General features: G+C 37.7%; 2 protein-coding genes across 4 annotated transcripts in view; one reads left to right on the forward strand and one right to left on the reverse strand.

Annotated features, from left to right (window-relative positions):
• The window catches only part of KBTBD3 (kelch repeat and BTB domain containing 3), a 29,237-nt gene extending 26,044 nt beyond the window's left edge, over positions 1-3,193 (reverse strand). For 2 of the 3 annotated variants that reach the window (XM_023208157.3, XM_023208158.2), the window contains exons 1-2: positions 2,760-2,912; positions 1,956-2,156 (exon numbers count right to left, since the gene is read on the reverse strand). The gene's annotated coding sequence lies outside the window, so the exon portion shown is untranslated. Of the gene's footprint in view, positions 1-1,955; positions 2,157-2,759 lie in introns of all 3 variants that reach the window. The other variant, XM_023208159.2, reaches the window with a different exon arrangement.
• Positions 2,951-19,932, forward strand: part of AASDHPPT (aminoadipate-semialdehyde dehydrogenase-phosphopantetheinyl transferase) — a 22,499-nt gene continuing 5,517 nt past the window's right edge. The window contains exons 1-4 of the mRNA XM_023208162.2: positions 2,951-3,348; positions 4,916-5,141; positions 16,923-17,044; positions 17,691-17,852. Coding sequence (XP_023063930.1) covers positions 3,166-3,348; positions 4,916-5,141; positions 16,923-17,044; positions 17,691-17,852 — 693 coding nt within the window. The 5' untranslated portion in view covers positions 2,951-3,165. The remainder of the gene's footprint in view (positions 3,349-4,915; positions 5,142-16,922; positions 17,045-17,690; positions 17,853-19,932) is intronic.

Here is a 19,932-nt window from a genome sequence, read left to right on the forward strand (position 1 = left end):
CAGGTATCCTACCTTACTGGCCTCTCCTTCTCAGTCTAATTAGAGGGCAATATAACATGAGAATTAAGGGCATGGATTTCTAGATTTAGCTCTGAAAGCAGGTTGTGCTTATGGCATGGAAGACATTGGAAGAGAGTGCTCCCCTTTCTCAGGCAGGCTAGAAAACTGATTAATATTTCAGATGAAAAATGATGGTGGGTTATACTAGATTGTTAACAGTGGGAATAAAGAGAAACAAATGGATTTAGCTGTATTTTAGAAGTAAAACCAAAAACACTTGGAGATGGATTGGATATAGGGAATCAAAGAAAAGCAGCATCATGGTTTCTTCCTTGAGAAACTGGTAGAATTATGGAGCTATTCAAATAAGTCTTGGGGGAAAAAAAGGTTTTGAGGTAGAATAAAGTTTGTGACCCAATAAAAAGTTAGTGAATACATCTAAAAAACACCTAGACTTAGAGATGACTCATACAATGCCTTTCCATTGAAATTAATACCTGGAAGAGGTTATGTCATGCATAGGATCCTGTGTGACCAAAGTCACACAGACAATTGGTGGTAGAGCTGGAAATAGAATACGAATCCCTCAGAATCCTGCTAAGAAGCCACAGATCGGCACCAAGCAAGATGATCATTACAGATTGAGTGAGCCCCTATTATTTTAGTCCTCTTCTTCCCCGACAAATGCAATAAAAAATATTTTAATAAAATTGTTGGGTTCATTTAATACAGCTAAGCAAGTTATAAACTGTATATTTACATTTCCTTAATAGAAGTGAGGGAAGTAAAGGCAGATAGAATATAAAAAGCAGTGTTACCCTGGACAGTAATAAATCTATTGTGGAGTCATTAATAATATTTACTCATGTACACTATTTGTAAAAGGTATACATGACATTCCCTCTCAAGTACTATATTCTATTTTGCAAGATTACATGCAAATAATTCAGGACAATAGGAGAGACGTCATAAGGCAATACTAGAATAACTGCCAAATGAATTATATAAACAATACTGTTTTGGAAAAAGGTACTCTGAAGTAGGCCCTAAGAGAAGGTTTAAGCTAAGTTCTGGAGAATTTTTAAAAGCACACAGGGAAGGGGATTCAACAAACGTATAAAATATGTTCACGAGGGTCATAGGTTTGGGGCTGAGGTTTGGAAGTGGGAAGAGTGAGCTATTTTACACTGGGTGAACGAAGACATTCTGTTTAGTATGACATTTGGGCCTGAATGATACAGAGGAAACAAGGAATGTGATAATGGGAGAAGGGGAGAATATTCTACATTCTAGACCAAGTACAAATAATCCCTAAATTACTGTCTGTGTATTAGGCTCCATAGATCTAATACACAGAGCTCTTGTTCGATGGTAAAATAATGGGATATGAATTCCTAAATTTAAACAAATTCTCTGAGCTCATTGTCTCCATCAGTAATAACTAGTACACAGAACATGCGCAATAACGTACACAGAAGTGTTTGGAAACAGAAACTTAATGTACCAAAGTTACAAAAATCAGTTTAAAACGACAAGAAGGAAAAGTTCTATGATTCTTAGTTAAAAATGGAGAAGTGAGTTATGATCATTGCTGATATGGGTATTAGTATTACTTACATATCTTTACACCATCTCTTATTGTACTTTTTATGCATATGATTTATTTGCCTTACCAGATTGTAAGCTCCCTGCAGCTGGTAACCAGATTTTCAATATGGCAGCTGACACAGGCTTTTGGTTAGCTAAGATGATATATTAAGCCAATAATTCATTTTACTGTCCTTTGGGGATCTGAATTTGTGTGTGTGTGTGCTCAGAATCCCATCTACTTTCGAGGGATTCGGGGGGCTTATGATATCACGAAAAGTTAATGAAGACAAGTATAGATAAAAACATAATAGAACCCATCTTAAATAGGACAGAAATCATAGGCAGGTAATTGTGTTAATTAGTACCGCTGGCCTTTGGCTGATATTTCCGGGCAGTCAGAGGAAGAAGGAAATCGGCTGAATCCCGCAGTACTGCACTTTAATCGACCTCCAGGTAGTCATTTACAGTCATCTGCAGAGACCAACTTTTCCCTGGACCAAAACCTGCAGGGCACTTGGATCGCGTGGGCTTTCATACGAGAGTCAACAACAGCCTACACGGAACAACTAAGGAAACAGACATACATCAATATGACCCTTCGCAAAGTCTGAGAAAATAACTGAGTAAAGTTATTTACTTGTTTCTGCGGCTAGAGCAAGGACTTCTTGTCATGATGGAAACACTGATGCCTCAACAATGGAATCCTGTTTTCTCGCTAGGGCTCTAGCCCAGGCTTGGCAATAGCAAAACAGCACCTGGGTCGCTTCATCGCCCCAAATAAACAGCCAGCATTAGCCCAGCTGCTCTCTGGCAGCCTCTGATTCAGGCAGGGTCGGTGTCCCGCACTGGGGTTAGTGCCTCTGCTCGGCCTTCGGAGGGAGGGTTTCAGGTTGGCTGCTGCTAAAGGGTTGGGAACGTACTGTGCGAGGGTGGGTCTTGGGCCGATGGGGATGGGGGTAGGGAAAGAAGCAACTCAGGGCTGCCGCGTTGCACAACTCCAGGGGGCACCACTGCAGACCCCCTCCTAGAGGTGGAATTCTCTCGTGCCCCGTACATGAAGCAGCTGAAGCCAAAGACATTCTCTTCTCTGTGGGCCACAGGGGCCAACCCAGACCCCGAGAATAAGGGCTACCATCCCATTCCTCCCTCAGACCCCGGAGCTCACCCACCTGCAACTGCAGTCTCCGAAGTCTCCACCCCAGTCTCCCTGCCTCCAGAGGACTGGTTGCGATTGGCCTGCACCGCTGTCCCGTCAACTCTTCCGCAAGTGTGAGTGGCGTAACTGCCGGGCTCTTGGCCTTGGTCCCGCCCTTCGCTCGCCGCCGAAGCCACGCCCACGTGACGTCATACAATGCCGCAGAGCGCAGAGCTGATCTCCGTCTCCGCCCCCAGCTGCTTTCTCCGAGAGGAGGTGGCGGAGTTGGGGGCGGGCTGGGAGGGCTGTCGGTGGACCACGTGCCCGTCTGAGTAGCGACGTCCCGCCCCCTGCGCACAGACGCCGGGAAGAAGGGGGTGGGGCCACGTTTGCGACCGCGCCATCAGGCCGGAGGTAACCGCGAGGTCCGCTTGCAGTGTATGGTTTTCCCTGCCAAACGGTTCTGCTTGGTGCCATCCATGGAGGGCGTGCGCTGGGCCTTTTCCTGCGGCACTTGGCTGCCTAGCCGAGCCGAATGGCTGCTGGCAGTGCGATCGATTCAGCCCGAGGAGAAGGAGCGCATTGGCCAGTTCGTCTTTGCCCGGGACGCTAAGGCAGCCATGGTACTACAGGTCTTTTTTGGTATTTACAGCCTAGGAAGCAGATGTTGGGGGAGGCGGGCCGGGCTGTGGAGACCCCACACTCCCGCGCTGGCGGCGACCTTCTCGCTGTGGAGCCTGTGGCCGGTCCGGGCGACAGCAGCCGGCGCTGCGGAGTTGCGGGCGACGCACGGCCTGGTTTCCACGGCCTTTGTAACTGCCTCGGAGGCCGCGATGGCCGTAAAAATTGTCTCTTTCCCCCTGTTATTTCAAATGGAGACCCTCCTAAACTATGAAATAAGTGTAGGGAAGGCCGACAAAATTGTGTTTTTCTGTAATGAATGTTTTTATGTCTTTATCTTTAAATGTTTTTTTTTTCTTTGCGTGGGTTCATAACCCATGCATATTCTGCCTGTTAAATATCCCACCATTCTCCGAGGACTCCCTGCACGTGGTAGGCCCTAGAAATTATTGGCAGTATGATATAGTTCGTAGCCCTGCGCTCCCCGGGATTGAAGCCAATGAGCCTGAAGCCGGAGAGGATACCTTCCTCACTAGATGCCATGGGAAACAGTATTTTACGTGGATTTATTTTAGCTATTATTTTGAAGCAACAAATGGAAAATGGGATTTCCAAACAAATAACCTCTATAATATGGTGCAATTTGAAGCAACCGTGAATTACCATCATTTAAAAGACAGTCCTTTCTTAAAAATGTCCCATATTGAAACACCTTTCTGTTTGAAATGTTGACTAGTTGATAATTATAAGGCACATTGGTGAAAATTTTTTACACTTATAATTTGTAAGGAATTGTGAAATGAACTACTTTTAAAAGCCTGCAGTTTCTAAAAGTCAGTGTTAGAATTGAAGAAGAAAAAAATCTGAAAGATATTTTTAAAAATACATGTCATCTTATACTCTCTGTGTGTGTGTGTGTGTGTGTTTTTAGTAGTTATTTAAAAAATAATATTTGGAGGTGGGAGAGAGAACAAGATAGGTCATGCCTTGCTAATCGTTGAAGCTGGGTGATCAATATATGGGATCTAGAAATACATATGCACAAATGTAGATACAGGAGGGCTGTCACTGCAAAGTTGTTTGTGACAGCAGGTCTAGAGCCAGCCTAAAATGTCCAGTGAAGGGGAAATAATATTATGAAATATGCTACAGTTAAAACTGCATGGACCGGACGGATGTGTACAGACATAAAATAATTCCCAATACTTATAAATTTAAAAGCTTATATGTGGTAGAATACTACATAAGTATAATCTCATGTTTGTGTTTATATGTAGAGTTAGCAAAAACATGTAAATGCACGTATATTTAAATACAGAAGAGACTGACAGGATGCCAGCTGTTAACTTTGGTCGCTAGCAAAGGAGAGGGAATTGTTAAGGCGGGCTTTAACTTTCTATCTACTTAAGCATTGGTTAAGTTTAAATTAACGTGTGTTTAATCCTTAAGTATTTTGAAAAGTTTTAAAAATGAAAATTTTAGAAACAACAAAAAAAATACTTTTACATGTAGTGTGGTTGTATCTTTGGCAGACATCAATACATACCAAATGTTTTATGTACTTAACAGGCTGGTCGTCTGATGATAAGGAAATTAGTTGCAGAGAAATTGAATATCCCTTGGAATCATATTCGTTTGCAAAGAACTGCAAAAGGAAAGCCAGTTCTTGCAAAGGACTCATCGAATCCTTACCCGAATTTCAACTTTAACATCTCTCATCAAGGGGACTATGCGGTGCTTGCTGCTGAACCTGAGCTGCAAGTTGGGATTGATATAATGAAGACTAGTTTTCCAGGTAACATTGCATTTTTGTAGTACAGCAGTTAAGTGTCTTGATGCCTCAGTTCTTACCTATTGAGTAATCTCAGGCCAGGAGATGTATTAGAGATATTTAAATTTAGAGAAAATGTGCTCAGTGCAGAAAGGTAAAGGAGAGCATAAATCTGAAAAGGGTATATTTCCATGAATGTTTACAGACTTACAAATAAATAATAGATTATCCGTTACTGGTGATCCATATAATACTTTGCCTAGAGGTAAAGTGAAATTCTTTTTGAATTGTACTTCGACTTATTTCACTTAAACATTAACCACAATTTTTCAGTTAAATTGTTAGTTTGTTTTGAAAAAAAATCTCAATAGTAAAGTGCATTGTAGTCCTTATGTAGAGATAACATATGCAGTTGACCCGTGAACAACACAAGTTTGAACTGCATGGGTCTACTCCTGGGAATAATTTTCTGTACCCGCAGATTCTGCATCCACAATCAAACGCATATCAAGATTCAGTATTTGCGGGATATGAAACCTGAGGATATGGAGGGGTGACTTCATATATGCGGGTTCCACAGGGCCGCATGCGCAGATTTTGGTATCTGAGGAGGGTCCTGGAAGTAGTCCCCAGTGGATACCAACGGGCGACTCTTTGTTCTGTATCTAAATACAGCTCTTTTTAGCCCATTTATGCAAGTAAAAATGAGGAGCAAACATTATTAAAGTAGTTAAGTTGCTTATATATTGCCTTAGAAATTTGTTACTGGTGGCTTTAAGGACCACTGACATTTGTAGTGGGGTTGAATGTACACCCAGGCAATTTAATACATACTAAATACAGGTTCTCTTAATTACTGTATACTTGTCGTCGTCACTAACATTTAATGAACACTTAACCATGTGCCATGGCATTTTACATAGAGCTTTAGATATATTCTGTGATTTAATTCTCTCAACTGCCCTGTGATGTATATACTGCTATTTTTACAGAAGATACGTAACAGGCTAAGAAGAAACCTTTTAATAAAAGAAGCCACATCTTCCTAATTTCATAGTAAAACTGTCTAATCTCCATACTGCCTGCACCATATGTGGTTTGAATATGTGGCTCTCTCAGTCTGGAAGGCTTGTATTAATTTTCTCTCACTCCCATTTCTGCATAGATAACTCCTATTTACTTGTTAGATTTCACCTTTACTTTACTTTAGGGAGGCCGGGCGCGGTGGCTCAAGCCTGTAATCCCAGCACTTTGGGAGGCCGAGATGGGCGGATCACGAGGTCAGGAGATCGAGACCATCCTGGCTAACACGGTGAAACCCCGTCTCTACTAAAAATACAAAAAACTAGCCGGGCTAGGTGGCGGGCGCCTGTAGTCCCAGCTACTCGGGAGGCTGAGGCAGGAGAATGGCGTAAACCCGGGAGGCGGAGCTTGCAGTGAGCTGAGATCCGGCCACAGCACTCCAGCCCGGGCGACAGAGCAAGACTCCGTCTCAAAAAAAAAAAAAAAAACTTTAGGGAAGCTTTGTGAGCCTTCAATCTAAGCTAGGTTCTTTTGTTGTAGGCTCTCATAAAATACATTTTCCTTATTCCAGTAATGTGTCTCAGTTGATTATTCATCAGGATGGTTGATTATCTTTTCCTGGTACTTAAAAGCTGTGTGAGAGCAAGCACCATGTTAGCTACATCAGAGTTTAATCACTATCACATCTCTTAGTACCTTGCCTAGTATATAATAGTAAAATATTTGCCAAGTGAATGAATAAACACTATGCTGTTGTAGGCTTCAGTGTAGCTGTGAATCTCTTCTCCCTTTTGCTTATTTATTGTCCTTACCTTGCATTTTCCTACTAGCTACTCTTTCTCTTACCTACTCATAAACCTTTCCAATATAACTCTATTCTCAGGTTTGCTCAGAACAAGGCCCTACTAGTGATTTTGGAAACCTTGTAACAGATTGTTGATCTGATTCCCTAGATAAGGAGGAATTTTGTTTAACCTCCTGAGATTGTTTGCTACATTTTGTATGATGTGTACATGTGCATTTTTCTTAGGAAAGGATCTGGTATTCAACAGGGATATAGGTGGCTTACTCTAAAAAAATTGCTGCCATAGAAGATTCTTAGCATGGGAATTAGCCCATAGATTCTTACAGCTTTCTGCTGTCATTATAGGAACTTTTTCTAAAATCAGAAATGGAAAGGCCATTGTTTTTTACAGTGCAGTCAGCACAACTACACGGTAATAAATTGTCCCAGTGGGTTGTTATCTGCTTGGAAATGATACCTCTGAGAAACAGATTTTATTACCAGTTAACTTGATGGGCAGTATTGGCTATGGTCAGTGCTGGATAAACAAGTAATTAATAACTGAAGCTTTTAATAAATGATGGAAAGACAGTTGAGCAAAAATTTCAGATTTCGTTTTCCTGTTAATTATGTTTTATTAGACCTCCCTCCACCATCTTTTTTTTTCAGTTGATCTTATTTGACGAATCACAATGTCTAGGCCTTTTCCTTTATTTTGTTGTGAAAAAGCTATTGCTATGTCCAGTAACACAGAAAAGAAGAGAGATTTTCCAGTTGTCACTAGTATTGTTACCATGCCACTCATTTCTGAAGCATGAATGGACACAACATGATTTCTTAATGAGGATGGGAAGTAGACACTGATTTGCTTCATTGGAGATTCTTTGAATTGCTATACTTATTGTGGTAAGTGAGGAGATTGAGCAAGGGATTTTTCCTAAGAGTCTTGCTAAATGATGGTAGTCAAAACTTAGGATAGCAGCAAGAAAAGTATGTGTTTCGTACTAAGCATCATTACTAGATTGTCAGCTCTAAAGACAGAGTTGGCTTTGGAGGTTATCATTAGTGCATTGAAAGAGTCAATTCCATTACTCCGTCTTGTTCTATAGGTAAGAATCCTGTAGGAACTTAGAGAATCTTTTTCTTTCATGGTGCATTAACTGTTTCTACTGAGTGCAGCTCATTTCCCTCCCTCTACCTGTTCTCCCACTGTTGGCTGCGGCCACGCAGGAGAGAATGTATCTAGTATATAGCCTACTATATGCCAGGGCGGTACATTCTTACTCTTAGGAAGAATAGTGTTTTCCTGGTCTTCATCTTAATTTAAATGAAGGTTTTCCCTTCGTTTTCTAATTTTTTCTGCCATTAAAGGTGTTTGAAGTGCTGAGCATAAAGGGTAACTTTTGATTTGTTTAGTTTTATGACCATGTTTACAAAGTAAGGCAAAATAAGATAGACCAAATACATAAAAATTATGATTGAAATTTGGGAAAGGGCTAGAATTTTCCCCCTATGGTTTTACATGTTCATCTTTACATTTTCAAAATAAATTTTGCTGAATTTTTTTTTTTTTAAATGCACTTGGGATTTAAAACCTTTAAGTAGTTTTAGAAAGTCACACGTCACTTTGTACTCTGAATTCCTTACTGGAAAACCAAGTCTCCACCCTCAAGGAGTTTTCCCCCTTCCCAGTTACAGGTGGGTCTTTTTCCATTGTCAGTACGATTTGATTGTGTAACTAGTATTTACTGAGCAATTCCTACAAGTGTGTGACGCTATGTTAGATGCGTAATAGGTATTATTTCATCTTCATAAGACTAGTGCGTAAGTACTACTGTTATTTTATATAAAAGGTTAAGACATTTGTCCAAGTTGACTTAACTAAAAAGTAAAAGTTAATATATTTAACCACTGCTCTCTACAGTATATGACCTCAGTATGAGATTTTGTTGATTCCTATTAAAAGGATTTGCAGATACCAAAATATGAAAAATTCTGTGAAACTGGGTTACATACATTTAAAGTTGTTATGGAAGAACTGATGACTAGGAATATGAAAAATATAGTAAGGGTCCTGCCTTACCAGTTTCAAAAACTTGTGTTAGGCATTGTAAACTAAAAAGAGCATGGTACTAGTGAAAGAATAGACAACTAGAAGAGTTAAATCTTAGAGCCCAGGATATATACATATTTCAATTCAGTGAATAAAAGATTATTTATTAAATGGTGCTGGTAGAATTGGTTAGTCATGTGGATGTAAAACATACTATATACACCAATTTGGAGGAATTAGGAGTTTAAAAGTAAAAAAAAAAAAATTACAATTTTAGGACAAAATAGGTCGAGTTGCAGTAAATCTTTTTCTGAATTCTTTTCAAACAAGACAGAGTTCAGAATTTATCAAAGAAAGAATCGATATTTAAATTTTAAAAAATTATATTCCAAAAATATAACCAAATACAAAAGATAAATAATAGAATAAGGAAAATTCTTATAACAAATTTGGTAAAGTGTCAATATCCATAATATATAAAGAGCTTCTATGAAGTGATTAAGAAATATTAATAGGCACCTTACAGAAGAACAAATTCAAGTAGTCAATAAGCTATTACCTTAATGATGAGTAATACAAATTAAAGTAACAATGAGATGCCCATCAGATTTGCAGAAAATAGGAAAAAAACACGTGGAGCTTGTGAAAATGTCGAAAAAGAACAATCATATAGATAGAAGCACTAGAAATTGCTACAGGCTTTTTGGAAAATAATGTTAAAATTGAAAATATACATAGGCTTTGATTTAGCAATCTTGTTTATGGTACTCTATCCAAAATATTTATGAATAACAACAAAACCTGAAGCTACTAATAGAAATTGGTTAAATAAATTAATGGTGGATGCATTCTGCAGATAATTATTAGCTGTAATAAAAGAATTAGTTAGGTCTATATGAACCTGAAGGGACTTAGAATGTATATGTATATATATATTTAATATCATAATAGAGACAGGGTTTCTCCATGTTGCCTAGGCTGGTCTTGAATTCCTGGGCTCAAGTGATCTGCCTGCCTCAGCCTCCTAAGTGTTAGGATTACAGGCGTGAGCCAGTGTGCCTGGCCAATATCACATCACAGAAAAATCTATGTAGCAGCATCTTTTTTTTTTGTTTTGAGACGGAGTCTGGCTCTGTTGCCCAGGCTGGAGTTCAGCGGCCCTCGGCTCACTACAAGCTCTGCCTTCCGGGTTCACGCCACTTTTCTGCCTCAGCCTCCCAAGCAGCTGGGAGTACAGGTGCCCACCACCACGCCCAGCTAATTTTTTGTATTTTTAGTAGAGACGGGGTTCCACCGTGTTAGCCAGGATGGTCTCGATCTCCCGACCTTGTGGTCCGCCCACCTCAGCCTCCCAAAGTGCTGGGATTACAGGCGTGAGCCCTGCGCTCTGCCAGAATCTTATTTTTTTAAAACAAATGCCTCTCAGTCCCTTTAAAAACAAACCAACTATGTAAAATAATTTTAAAACTTACAAAGTTATGATAAAATTTCAAAAGCTAAAGGACTTAGAAGAAATGTTTTTCTCTGAGATAAAAATTCTCCATGAACCTTTTTAATTTTAATTTTAAGAAAAAATTGTCCTTATTACTAAATTCAAGTTAAAAACATACAACTCTATCCCCTGCAAAACCTTTAATCCTCCTTTCTCGCAAACGTCAGTACTGAAAGAATCTGTATAGGAACCTGTAAATGGACTAGCTTTTACAGAAAATTGAATTGATGATATATAGGATAAATCTGAGGAACACTTCCAGAATGAAAGGGAATGAATAAGGAGATAGGACTGAACATAGAGATTTGGTTTGTGAAAATATATATTATTGAAGGAGATGACAGATTAAATGGATAAGAAATAAAGAAGATTTGGGATTAGACAGATTTAATTCCAGTTTAAAAAAGAATAAAAAATTCTGGAGACAGGTAGTAGTGATGATTGTACAACAGTATGAGTATACTGTATACCACTGAACTGTATACTTAAAAATGGGTGAAATTATATATATTGTACTACAATAGAGAAGAAATCATACATAGAATATCAGAATTAAATTTTCTGGAAAATGCAACAGTCCTGCTAGTATCCACATAATAAAATAATTTATCTTGAAACTAGAGTACGTTTAGTCCTAGATTTCTTTTCTATCATAGTAATAGGACCATAGCATGTTATTTTAAAATTTTGATCAGGGTATCGAAATCAGCTAGGGTGGTCATTAAAAATACAGATTCCTTGAAACCACTGCAGACCTGTGGGAGCCACAATTTCTGAGGGTACAACAGGGTTTCTATTTTTTTTTTTTTTTTTTTTTTTTTTGAGACAGAGTTTCACTCTTCGTTGTCCAGGCTGGAGTGCAGTGGTGCAATCTCGGCTCACTGCAACCTCCGCCTCCTGGGTTCGAGTGATTCTCTTGCCTCAGCCTCCCGAGTAGCTGGGATTATAGGCACCTGCACCATACCCAGCTAATTTTTGTATTTTTAGTAGAGACGAGGTTTCAGCACGTTGTCCAGGCTAGTCTCGAACTCCTGACCTCAGGTGATCTGCCCACTTTGGCCTCCCAAAGTGCTGGGATTACAGGCGTGAGCCATCGTGGCTGGCCGGGTTTCTGTATTTAAACAATATTCCCAGTTGATTGTTAGGCATATTAATGTTTAGGAAACTCTGTATTGGATGTAATTTACAGAACTAACAACAAGAAAATTTATAGCCCATTTACCAGTTTTTATGAGTGATATCAGAAAGTCATTGCCTCAACTCTAACAAAATTAAAGTTTTATTAACACTTACTAGAACACAGTGTAATTGTATATTTGAGCAAACTTCTGAAAGATGGCTTTTGAAGCTTAAAATGATAAAAGGAAACCACAAAGTCAACAGATATGATTTCATATTAAATCATCTTTCACAAACCAGAGAATATATTTGTGGCAAATTTGACAGACAAAGGTTAATGTTGTTAAGATGTGAAATGCCCCTCTAAATATCAATGGGAAAACCACTTAAGCCCTACTTGATGAATATAGGAAGGACTTCATAAAAACAGTTGACAAAAGAAGATACACATTTAACAATGACTTTCACAGCAGCCTCAGAGCTAATATTTATTAGATCCTTGATAGTTCCAGGCGTTTTACATGTTTATTCTTAATCTGCCCAATTCTTTGTCCCTGTTTTACAATTTGAGAAACAGCCATAGAGATGTTAAGTAAATGTTAAATAAATAACCTACAGGTTGAGTATATCCCTAGTGGGAAATCCACGGTGCTCCCCTGAGTTTTTCCTTTGAGTATAATTTTGATGCTCAAAAAGCTTGGAGTTTTATAGCATTTTGGATTTCAGATTTTCAGATCAGGGATACTCAATCTGTAGCTCAGAAGTGATGAACCAGCATCTGAAAATTTGACTCCAGGGACATAAAATTAAAGCTCCTAAGGGTACGTGAATGTGTGTGCTTATGTATAATTTAAATTGTATCTATGTGTATATTAGTTTCTTCAGGCTGCCTAACAAAGTACCTCAAACATGGTGTCTTCAAGTGACAGAAGGCTCTTTAAGTTCGGGAAGGCTGGAAGTTAAGGTGTCAGCAGGGCCATGGTCTCTCTAAAGGTTCCAAGAAAGAATCCTTCCTTGCTTCTTCCTAGTTTCTGCTCATTCCTAGCAGTCCCTGGCTTGCAGTTGCATCACTCCAATTTTTGCCTTCACCTTCAAATGACTTTTTCTGTCTCCTCTTTGCGTCTGTCTCTTCTTGTAAGGGCACCAGGCATTGGATTCAGGGCTCACTTTAATTAGGTATGACCTGATCTTAACTTGATTACATCTATAAAGACTCTCTTTCCAAATAAGGTCACATTCTAAGGTTCTGGGTGGACATGAATTTCAGGAGACACCCTTCAACCCAGTAGAGTCCATTCTCTGGCCCCCTGCAAAATTTATATCCGTCTAACATACAAAGTAAATTCACCCCATCCCAGCATCAGCAATTCTCAGCCCATTCCAGCATTAATGCTAAATCTCATGTAAGTGTTAATATCATCAACCCAAAAAGTGGCAAAATCTCATCATCTCAATCATCTAAATCAGCTCTGTGTGAAACTGGAGTATGATCCTTCTTGGGGCCAAATTCCTCTCCATGGGTGGACTTGTGAAAGCAGAAAACAAGTCTTCTAAAATACAATGGTAGGAGAGGCATAGGATAGGCATTCCCATTCCAAAAAGAAGTTTGAAGTAAAAAGGGATCATAGTTCTCAAACATATTCCAAACCCAGCAGAGTAAATTTATTAGGTTTCAAAGCCCAAAAATAAAAAGGCTTCTTGCTCTGTCCTCTTGGTTGTCGTCTTCATTCTCTGGAGTTCTTCCTAAATGGATAACTTTCGCAGCACAGTAGTTCTAGCTCTATCAGCCTGTTTCTTGCCTCTGTGTGTTAATAACTATATGTGTTGGTAAACAGTGTAAGAGCAACTGAAGTTTAGGACTGCCTAAATGGTGAGTCTCAAACCTAGGTGGTTGTATTTCACTCTAGTGCTTTTTCTGCTGTACTTCACGAATTGAGGGCTTAAATATAAATACATCCTTTGATAGTAACATGCAAGAGGCTTTGTGCATGTAGTTTGTGAAACCTATATTGGCAGCTCAGATATTTTTGTGTTATTCTAGGTTTGTGTCTGGATAAGTTCCTGGACAAATGAGCTGATAAGTGAAGCATTACGGCGTATACATACTAACTCATATCTTAGAAGACTGGCACTTCTCCTAGAAACAAAATTATATATAATTCTATTATATACAGTTCAGTACTTAGAAAGTGAAACTATTGGAATTTCTAATATGATTTGTTATCTAAGGCTAGATTTTGGCACTTTGAAGCAAGCACATAGTTGGGCATTGCTTAACTCCCTTCCACGTGCCTCAAAAATGACCAGCCCATTTTCCTAAAGGCTGAGGTACTGTTATATATACATATTTATGTATACATATTGGTGACCTTGTTTTGGAGAGGGATTAATATAGGTAGGGCCTGAGGTTCTGGTACTACTAGAATTTTTTTTTATAGGCCAGCAATAGTTGCTCAAGGCATTAGAGCTAAATGATTTTGTTGTATGTTACTTCTGTGTTTAAAATAAAACATTAGTTTCTGTGTGGTCTTAATTAGCTAATCATTGCACAATACAATATCTAACAGTGCTCTCCTTAATGATCAAGCTATAAGATGGAGGATCAGGTTTTTCTCAGCTTGACTGATGATTCTCTGTGTATGTAATGGTAGTATTAGAACTTGCTAACATGTATGTCCAGTAATTGTGCTGTCTTCAAATAGCTTAAGGGACAAATTCACTGTTCTTCCTACCGATTTTTCTTTATTCCAGTTTCCGAGGTAAACTGTATTTAACATTTAACAGAGTATTTGCCCACTGTATATCCACCATAATGCCACAGTGTGGCGCTGCTGTGCTTTGGCCGAATATTTACAAACTCACCTTTTCCTATTGCTGTCAAATTTTTATTTTGTGAACTAAGTAAGATGCTCTAAAGTATATGAAAATGCACTCATATCGGTATTTCTTGACTGAACATAATGAGTTATGTGATTGCTTTCTAGTGATTGTGCCAGATTGATTGCCTTTTATGTTAATCAGTTTTTTAATAGCATGCTTATTTAAATTTTTTTGCTTGATTGCCCCATCTTATTTAGTTAAAAATCAGAAGGCTTCTTGGAGGTTATAAAAATAAAATTTGAAGAAAGCAGCAAGCAAAATGACACTATAGATGACAAAATGCATATCTTTTTAAATGCAGATTTTTTGGACATTAATCTGTTACAACTACAGTTTCACTCAATATATATAATGCAGTCTTCCAAACCAAAGATAGTTTGTTCCTCCCATTATTGTTACATATGCTGTTTGTGCCAAAATCCATTCAACAGGAAACAGTTTATGATTTTTGGAGATATAGTGTCCCCAATGTTTAAAATTTCCAGATTTACTTTAGTTACTTCAGAAGCTTTCTGTCTTTACTTTCTTTAAGGTGTTCTTTAAGATGTTATTTATCAAGCCAGTATGTACTATTGATGCATTGAACAAAACAGTTTTTATTGAGGGGCTTCTATTAATGTTAGTCTCAGGAAGGTGTTAAGGAGTAAACACCAAACAATCAAAGGGATCCATGGCCCCAAAAGGGGTAAGAATTTCTTGCCATTGAACTCTTAAGATCACAATTTAATATCTCAGTGCCTGAAAATGAATGAGGATCTTTATTCTGATCCATAGTACCACATATCAGCAACAAGATGAGCAGAAATACTTCCTGATGAACTAAGAGGAGACTTATTTTGACTCTTGAAGCGGGGGTACTGGGAGAGTCATAAATATTTTGTGAGAGAACCAATTTTTAATATATTCTACTCTTGAGATGAATGTGGGAAAGGTATTTGTTTACTGCAGGAGAAACTGTAAACTCTCTATGAAGATAAGGACCATGTCTGTTTTGCTCATCATGTGGTTCGTGGTACCTAGCACTTGTATGCTTTTAGTGGAATTCTAACTGTTGAATTATCATAAAGAGAATTAGTGATTAAAGGCCAGTGAAGTATTAAGAAGGGGACGTTCAACATCTTCAGCATCTTTTTTCTCCACATATTTATTTACATAAGAAATGCCCATAGAGAGTGTTGTATCAGCTATCTCTTTAAGAATTGTGTTAATCATTTGAGAATGTCAAATTTTGGAGTTGGTTATTTTATAAGTGAGAATTTGAGTAAGCCCATATTAACAGAATCCTCAAAGGGATTACCTTCAAAAGGTTTTCTGGAAAATAATGTAATAATGAACTAAGGATACAGGGCAGTTGAATATTTAGGAAGTAATTTACCATATAATAGTTAACATTCATGTATACACTTAGTAAATGTTTGTAGTTCACCTACCTCTGATAGGCCCATTAGGCTCCAAGTATAAAAGGCAAGAACAGTGATCAATTTGTTTTTAATATTAGTTGAATACATATTTGTGTAAATATTTATACATATTATGCTTATTTATATAAAATGAATGATGGTAGAAAGTTCGTGCTTGGTGGTAAGGACACACAAACACATAATTTTAATGTTTGGGAAAATTAAATACCAGAGGCCTACCATGAATTTTAACATGTATTTTACCCCTTAGTTCTGGGAATGAGATCCTTTGGGTTGTATCTTTTGTCATTTATTTTTCGAATGCTATGTAATATTTTGTTATCTATGAAATAGTGGCACTAAAGATATGTTTCAAGTTTTTTTAAATGAACTGATTTTGCAATTGCAACCATGAAAGAATAATGAAAATCTTTTTATTTGAAGAAGTCATATTAGAAAACAAGTTGGAAAACATTTTAAAGAAGGTAAGTATTAATTTTTTATAACCATGGCAATAATGTAGAATAAAAGAACAGTTTTCAGCTTTCTGCTAATTTTCCAAAAATTGTAGTAAAAGAATTATTCCCTTTTTTTCTCTGTTACGTAACAAAATAAAACTTCAGAATAATATGGTTCTACTTTAGGAGTATTTTAATTGGGCTTCTGATAAATACCCTTTTATATAAGAAATTTCCTGTTATTTAAAATTTATAACAGCTTTGGCTGCTAAATTGTATCAAAACTTTTTGGGGCATATATTGATGCAACCATATGGTTTTCCTGCTTAAGTAATAATTTATAGAATATCACCAATTCTTGTTAAACTACTCTTATATTTCTGGGCTAACCACTGCTTGTCATAGTGTGTTTACTGTTTTAATTTTCAAGTTGTTTTGACTTGCTGAGATTTTCTTGAGGATTATTTTAAATGTATTCAAAAGAATATTTGCCCTTTAGATCTTTGGGGGGTGCTGTCTTGAACAGTTTTAGTAATGGAGCAACTTTTTATTTTTTAATAGAACTGCTATTTAATTTTTATTTCCTTAACTGACAGGTCGTGGTTCAATTCCAGAATTCTTTCATATTATGAAACGAAAGTTTACCAACAAAGAATGGGAAACAATCAGAAGCTTTAAGGATGAATGGACTCAGCTGGATATGTTTTATAGGAATTGGGTATAATTCTTTCTAATTTTGAAAGCAAAAGTCTATAATGATTGCATTATCTTCATTTAAAATCAGAGTCCTTGGTTACCCAGTAGTGTCCAAACAGTGCTTGAAGGAAATGGGTGATTGCTTGAGAATGTTATGGTTTTTATGCATATATTACATTATAATGACATTTCATTTTAAGAAAATTTAACCTATATGTAATGCTCAGTTAGAAAGTACTTACTTAAAGCTGAAACAAAACATTACGATTTGTAAATAATGTTTTCTGTCATAAAGGAACTAATACGCATGAGGTCTTATGTAACAAACACTGATATATATATTACTACATGCCAGAAGACATTACTTCAAGCTCTTTATAAGTTAGTTAGTTAGTTTAATATACATGACATCCCTATGAGGAAGGTATTGTTATCATGATTGCAGGTTGCATACAAGGGGATACAGGCACAGAGACCTTAAATGATTTGCCTTGAGATCATGTGGATGGTTTGTTTTCATGCTGTAAGGGTTTTTTTTTAAAAAAAGCTTATAGCCATATAGCTGTAATGTAGCATAGCATTGAAACTCCCTATCTGTTGGGCCTATAGATTCTATGAAAAATTTTTGTCTACTGAATTCTAAGAGAGAATGTCTTTCTGTATCTTAGGCACTTAAAGAAAGCTTCATAAAAGCCATTGGTGTTGGACTAGGATTTGAATTGCAGCGGCTTGAATTTGATCTATCTCCATTAAACTTGGATATAGGCCAAGTTTATAAAGAAACACGTTTGTTCCTGGATGGAGAGGAAGAAAAAGAATGGACATTTGAGGTAAGAAATTTGTTAGAATTGTTATAACTAAGAATTTCTATTTTTTATGCGTGTATGTATGATTGATTTGGGTAGGCTAGTCACTGAATTTGGACGCAACTGAATCCAGTCCTGCTGCTCTGAAAGTGAAATCAGTGCTACTATGAGAGCATGTAACATTTATGCTAATACTTGAAAGATGTTGAAAGATGAGTCATTGTGAGTTCAGAATGGAAAAAGAAAAGAGGCTCTGAAAAGGAGCTTTGCATGTATGAACAGCCAAAAGCAGCCACTTTAGCTGGGCCATAATGAGGGTATTTAAGAGAGATTCCAGATCAGGCTGGTAGATCCTGCAAGGTATTGATCAAGTTAAGTATTTTGGTCTCTTACTGTATTTTGTTTCTGTCACTAGCAGTTCCTGGTTGCTAGTGAGAGAAGCCAACACACACTAATTCAAGCCAAAAAACCCCCCAAAACAGTATTATAGGTTACTAGAGTTATTCGGCAATTGTCCCCAGTATTAGCTAGAATTAGGGGATGAAATATTCAGAGCTCTTTTTGTCTCCTACTTTTGCCTTTCTCTACATTTTGGCTTTGGTTTTCTCCCACCTATGTTTCTCATTCTGTACACCAGCTTTCTCAGCCTCTCTGGTCTACATGACAGAAAACATGGCTCTTGCATGTAACATACTGTTGTTGCATGTAACAATTTACGGTTTACAACAGTTTACAGTTTAAAACCCCAAACAAACTGGTAAACTCACTTTCTGTTCCAAGTCCAAAAATCGTAGAGAAGGGACTCCCTGACCTAGCTTGGGCGTTTATTTCCAGACCGGTCATTATACTGTGATTGGTCCTGCTTGTGTCCAGCAAATGAGCTGTAGAACAGTAGATAATCTATTGTGATACAGAATACTAGAAAATAAATGAGATGTTAAGTTTGAGATACCAAACATCTAAGTGAAGATGTCAAATAGGTGAATGGAATGGAGGGCTGGGCTAGAGAAAAAAAATTCTAATGGTTATAAGTATAACCATTATGTCAATGGTAGTTGAAACCATGGATTTGAAGTTGGAACTATGAGATTACCTAAGGTGCAGCTATATATTGAATCTGTGAAGAGAGAAGTGCAAATTGAAGCCACAAGAATTTAGAAGTAAGGCCGAGAATAGAGCCCTGAGAATATAGATGGTCCCCAATTTATGATGGTTCAACTTTTTTTGACTTTATGACAGTATGAAAGTGATAATGCATTCAGTAGAATTCATATTTGCAGAACCCACACAACCATTCCTCTTCTCATTTTCAGTACAGTATTCAATAAATTACATGAAATATTCAGCATTTTATTATAAATGAGGCTTTGTGTTAGATGATTTCACCCACTGTAGGCTGATGTAAGTATTCTGAGCACATTTAAGGTAGGCTATGCTATGCTATGATGTTTGGTAGGCTAGGTGTATTAAATGCATTTTCCATGTAACCATATTTTCTTATAGTGGGTTTATTGGGATATAACATCATTGTGAGTCGAGGAGCATCTATACTAATATTCAAAGGCGGATTTGTGGAGGAGACTGATAAAGAATGACCAAAATGGTATAAGAGAGTAGTGTTGGTATCCAAGGACAGAAAGCATTTTGAAAAGGAGAGCTGGGTCAAAAACTGCTAGGGACTAGATGTGGTGGCTCATGCTTGTCATCCCAACACTTTGGGAGGCTGAGACACTGTCTCTACAAAAAATTTAAAAAATGAAATGTTCAAAACAGTACATCCATTAGTTAACATTCTTTAGTGTCCAACTATCAATTGTTAGTGTACATATACCTCTAATTATACATTAAGCATGCTTCTTATTTACTGAAATATTCTATACATATAAGAACTATATCTTACATGCTAGATTTCTTTTTTTTTTTTTTTTTGAGGCAGAGTCTTGCTCTGTCGCCCGGACTGGAGTACAGTGGCCGGATCTCAGCTCACTGCAAGCTCTGCCTCCCGGGTTTACGCCATTCTCCTGCCTCAGCCTCCCGAGTAGCTGAGACTACAGGCAGCCGCCACCTCGCCCAGCTAGTTTTTGTATTTTTAGTAGAGACGGGG

This window comes from Piliocolobus tephrosceles, chromosome 13, assembly GCF_002776525.5.
Source record: "Piliocolobus tephrosceles isolate RC106 chromosome 13, ASM277652v3, whole genome shotgun sequence".
NCBI lineage: Eukaryota > Metazoa > Chordata > Mammalia > Primates > Cercopithecidae > Piliocolobus > Piliocolobus tephrosceles.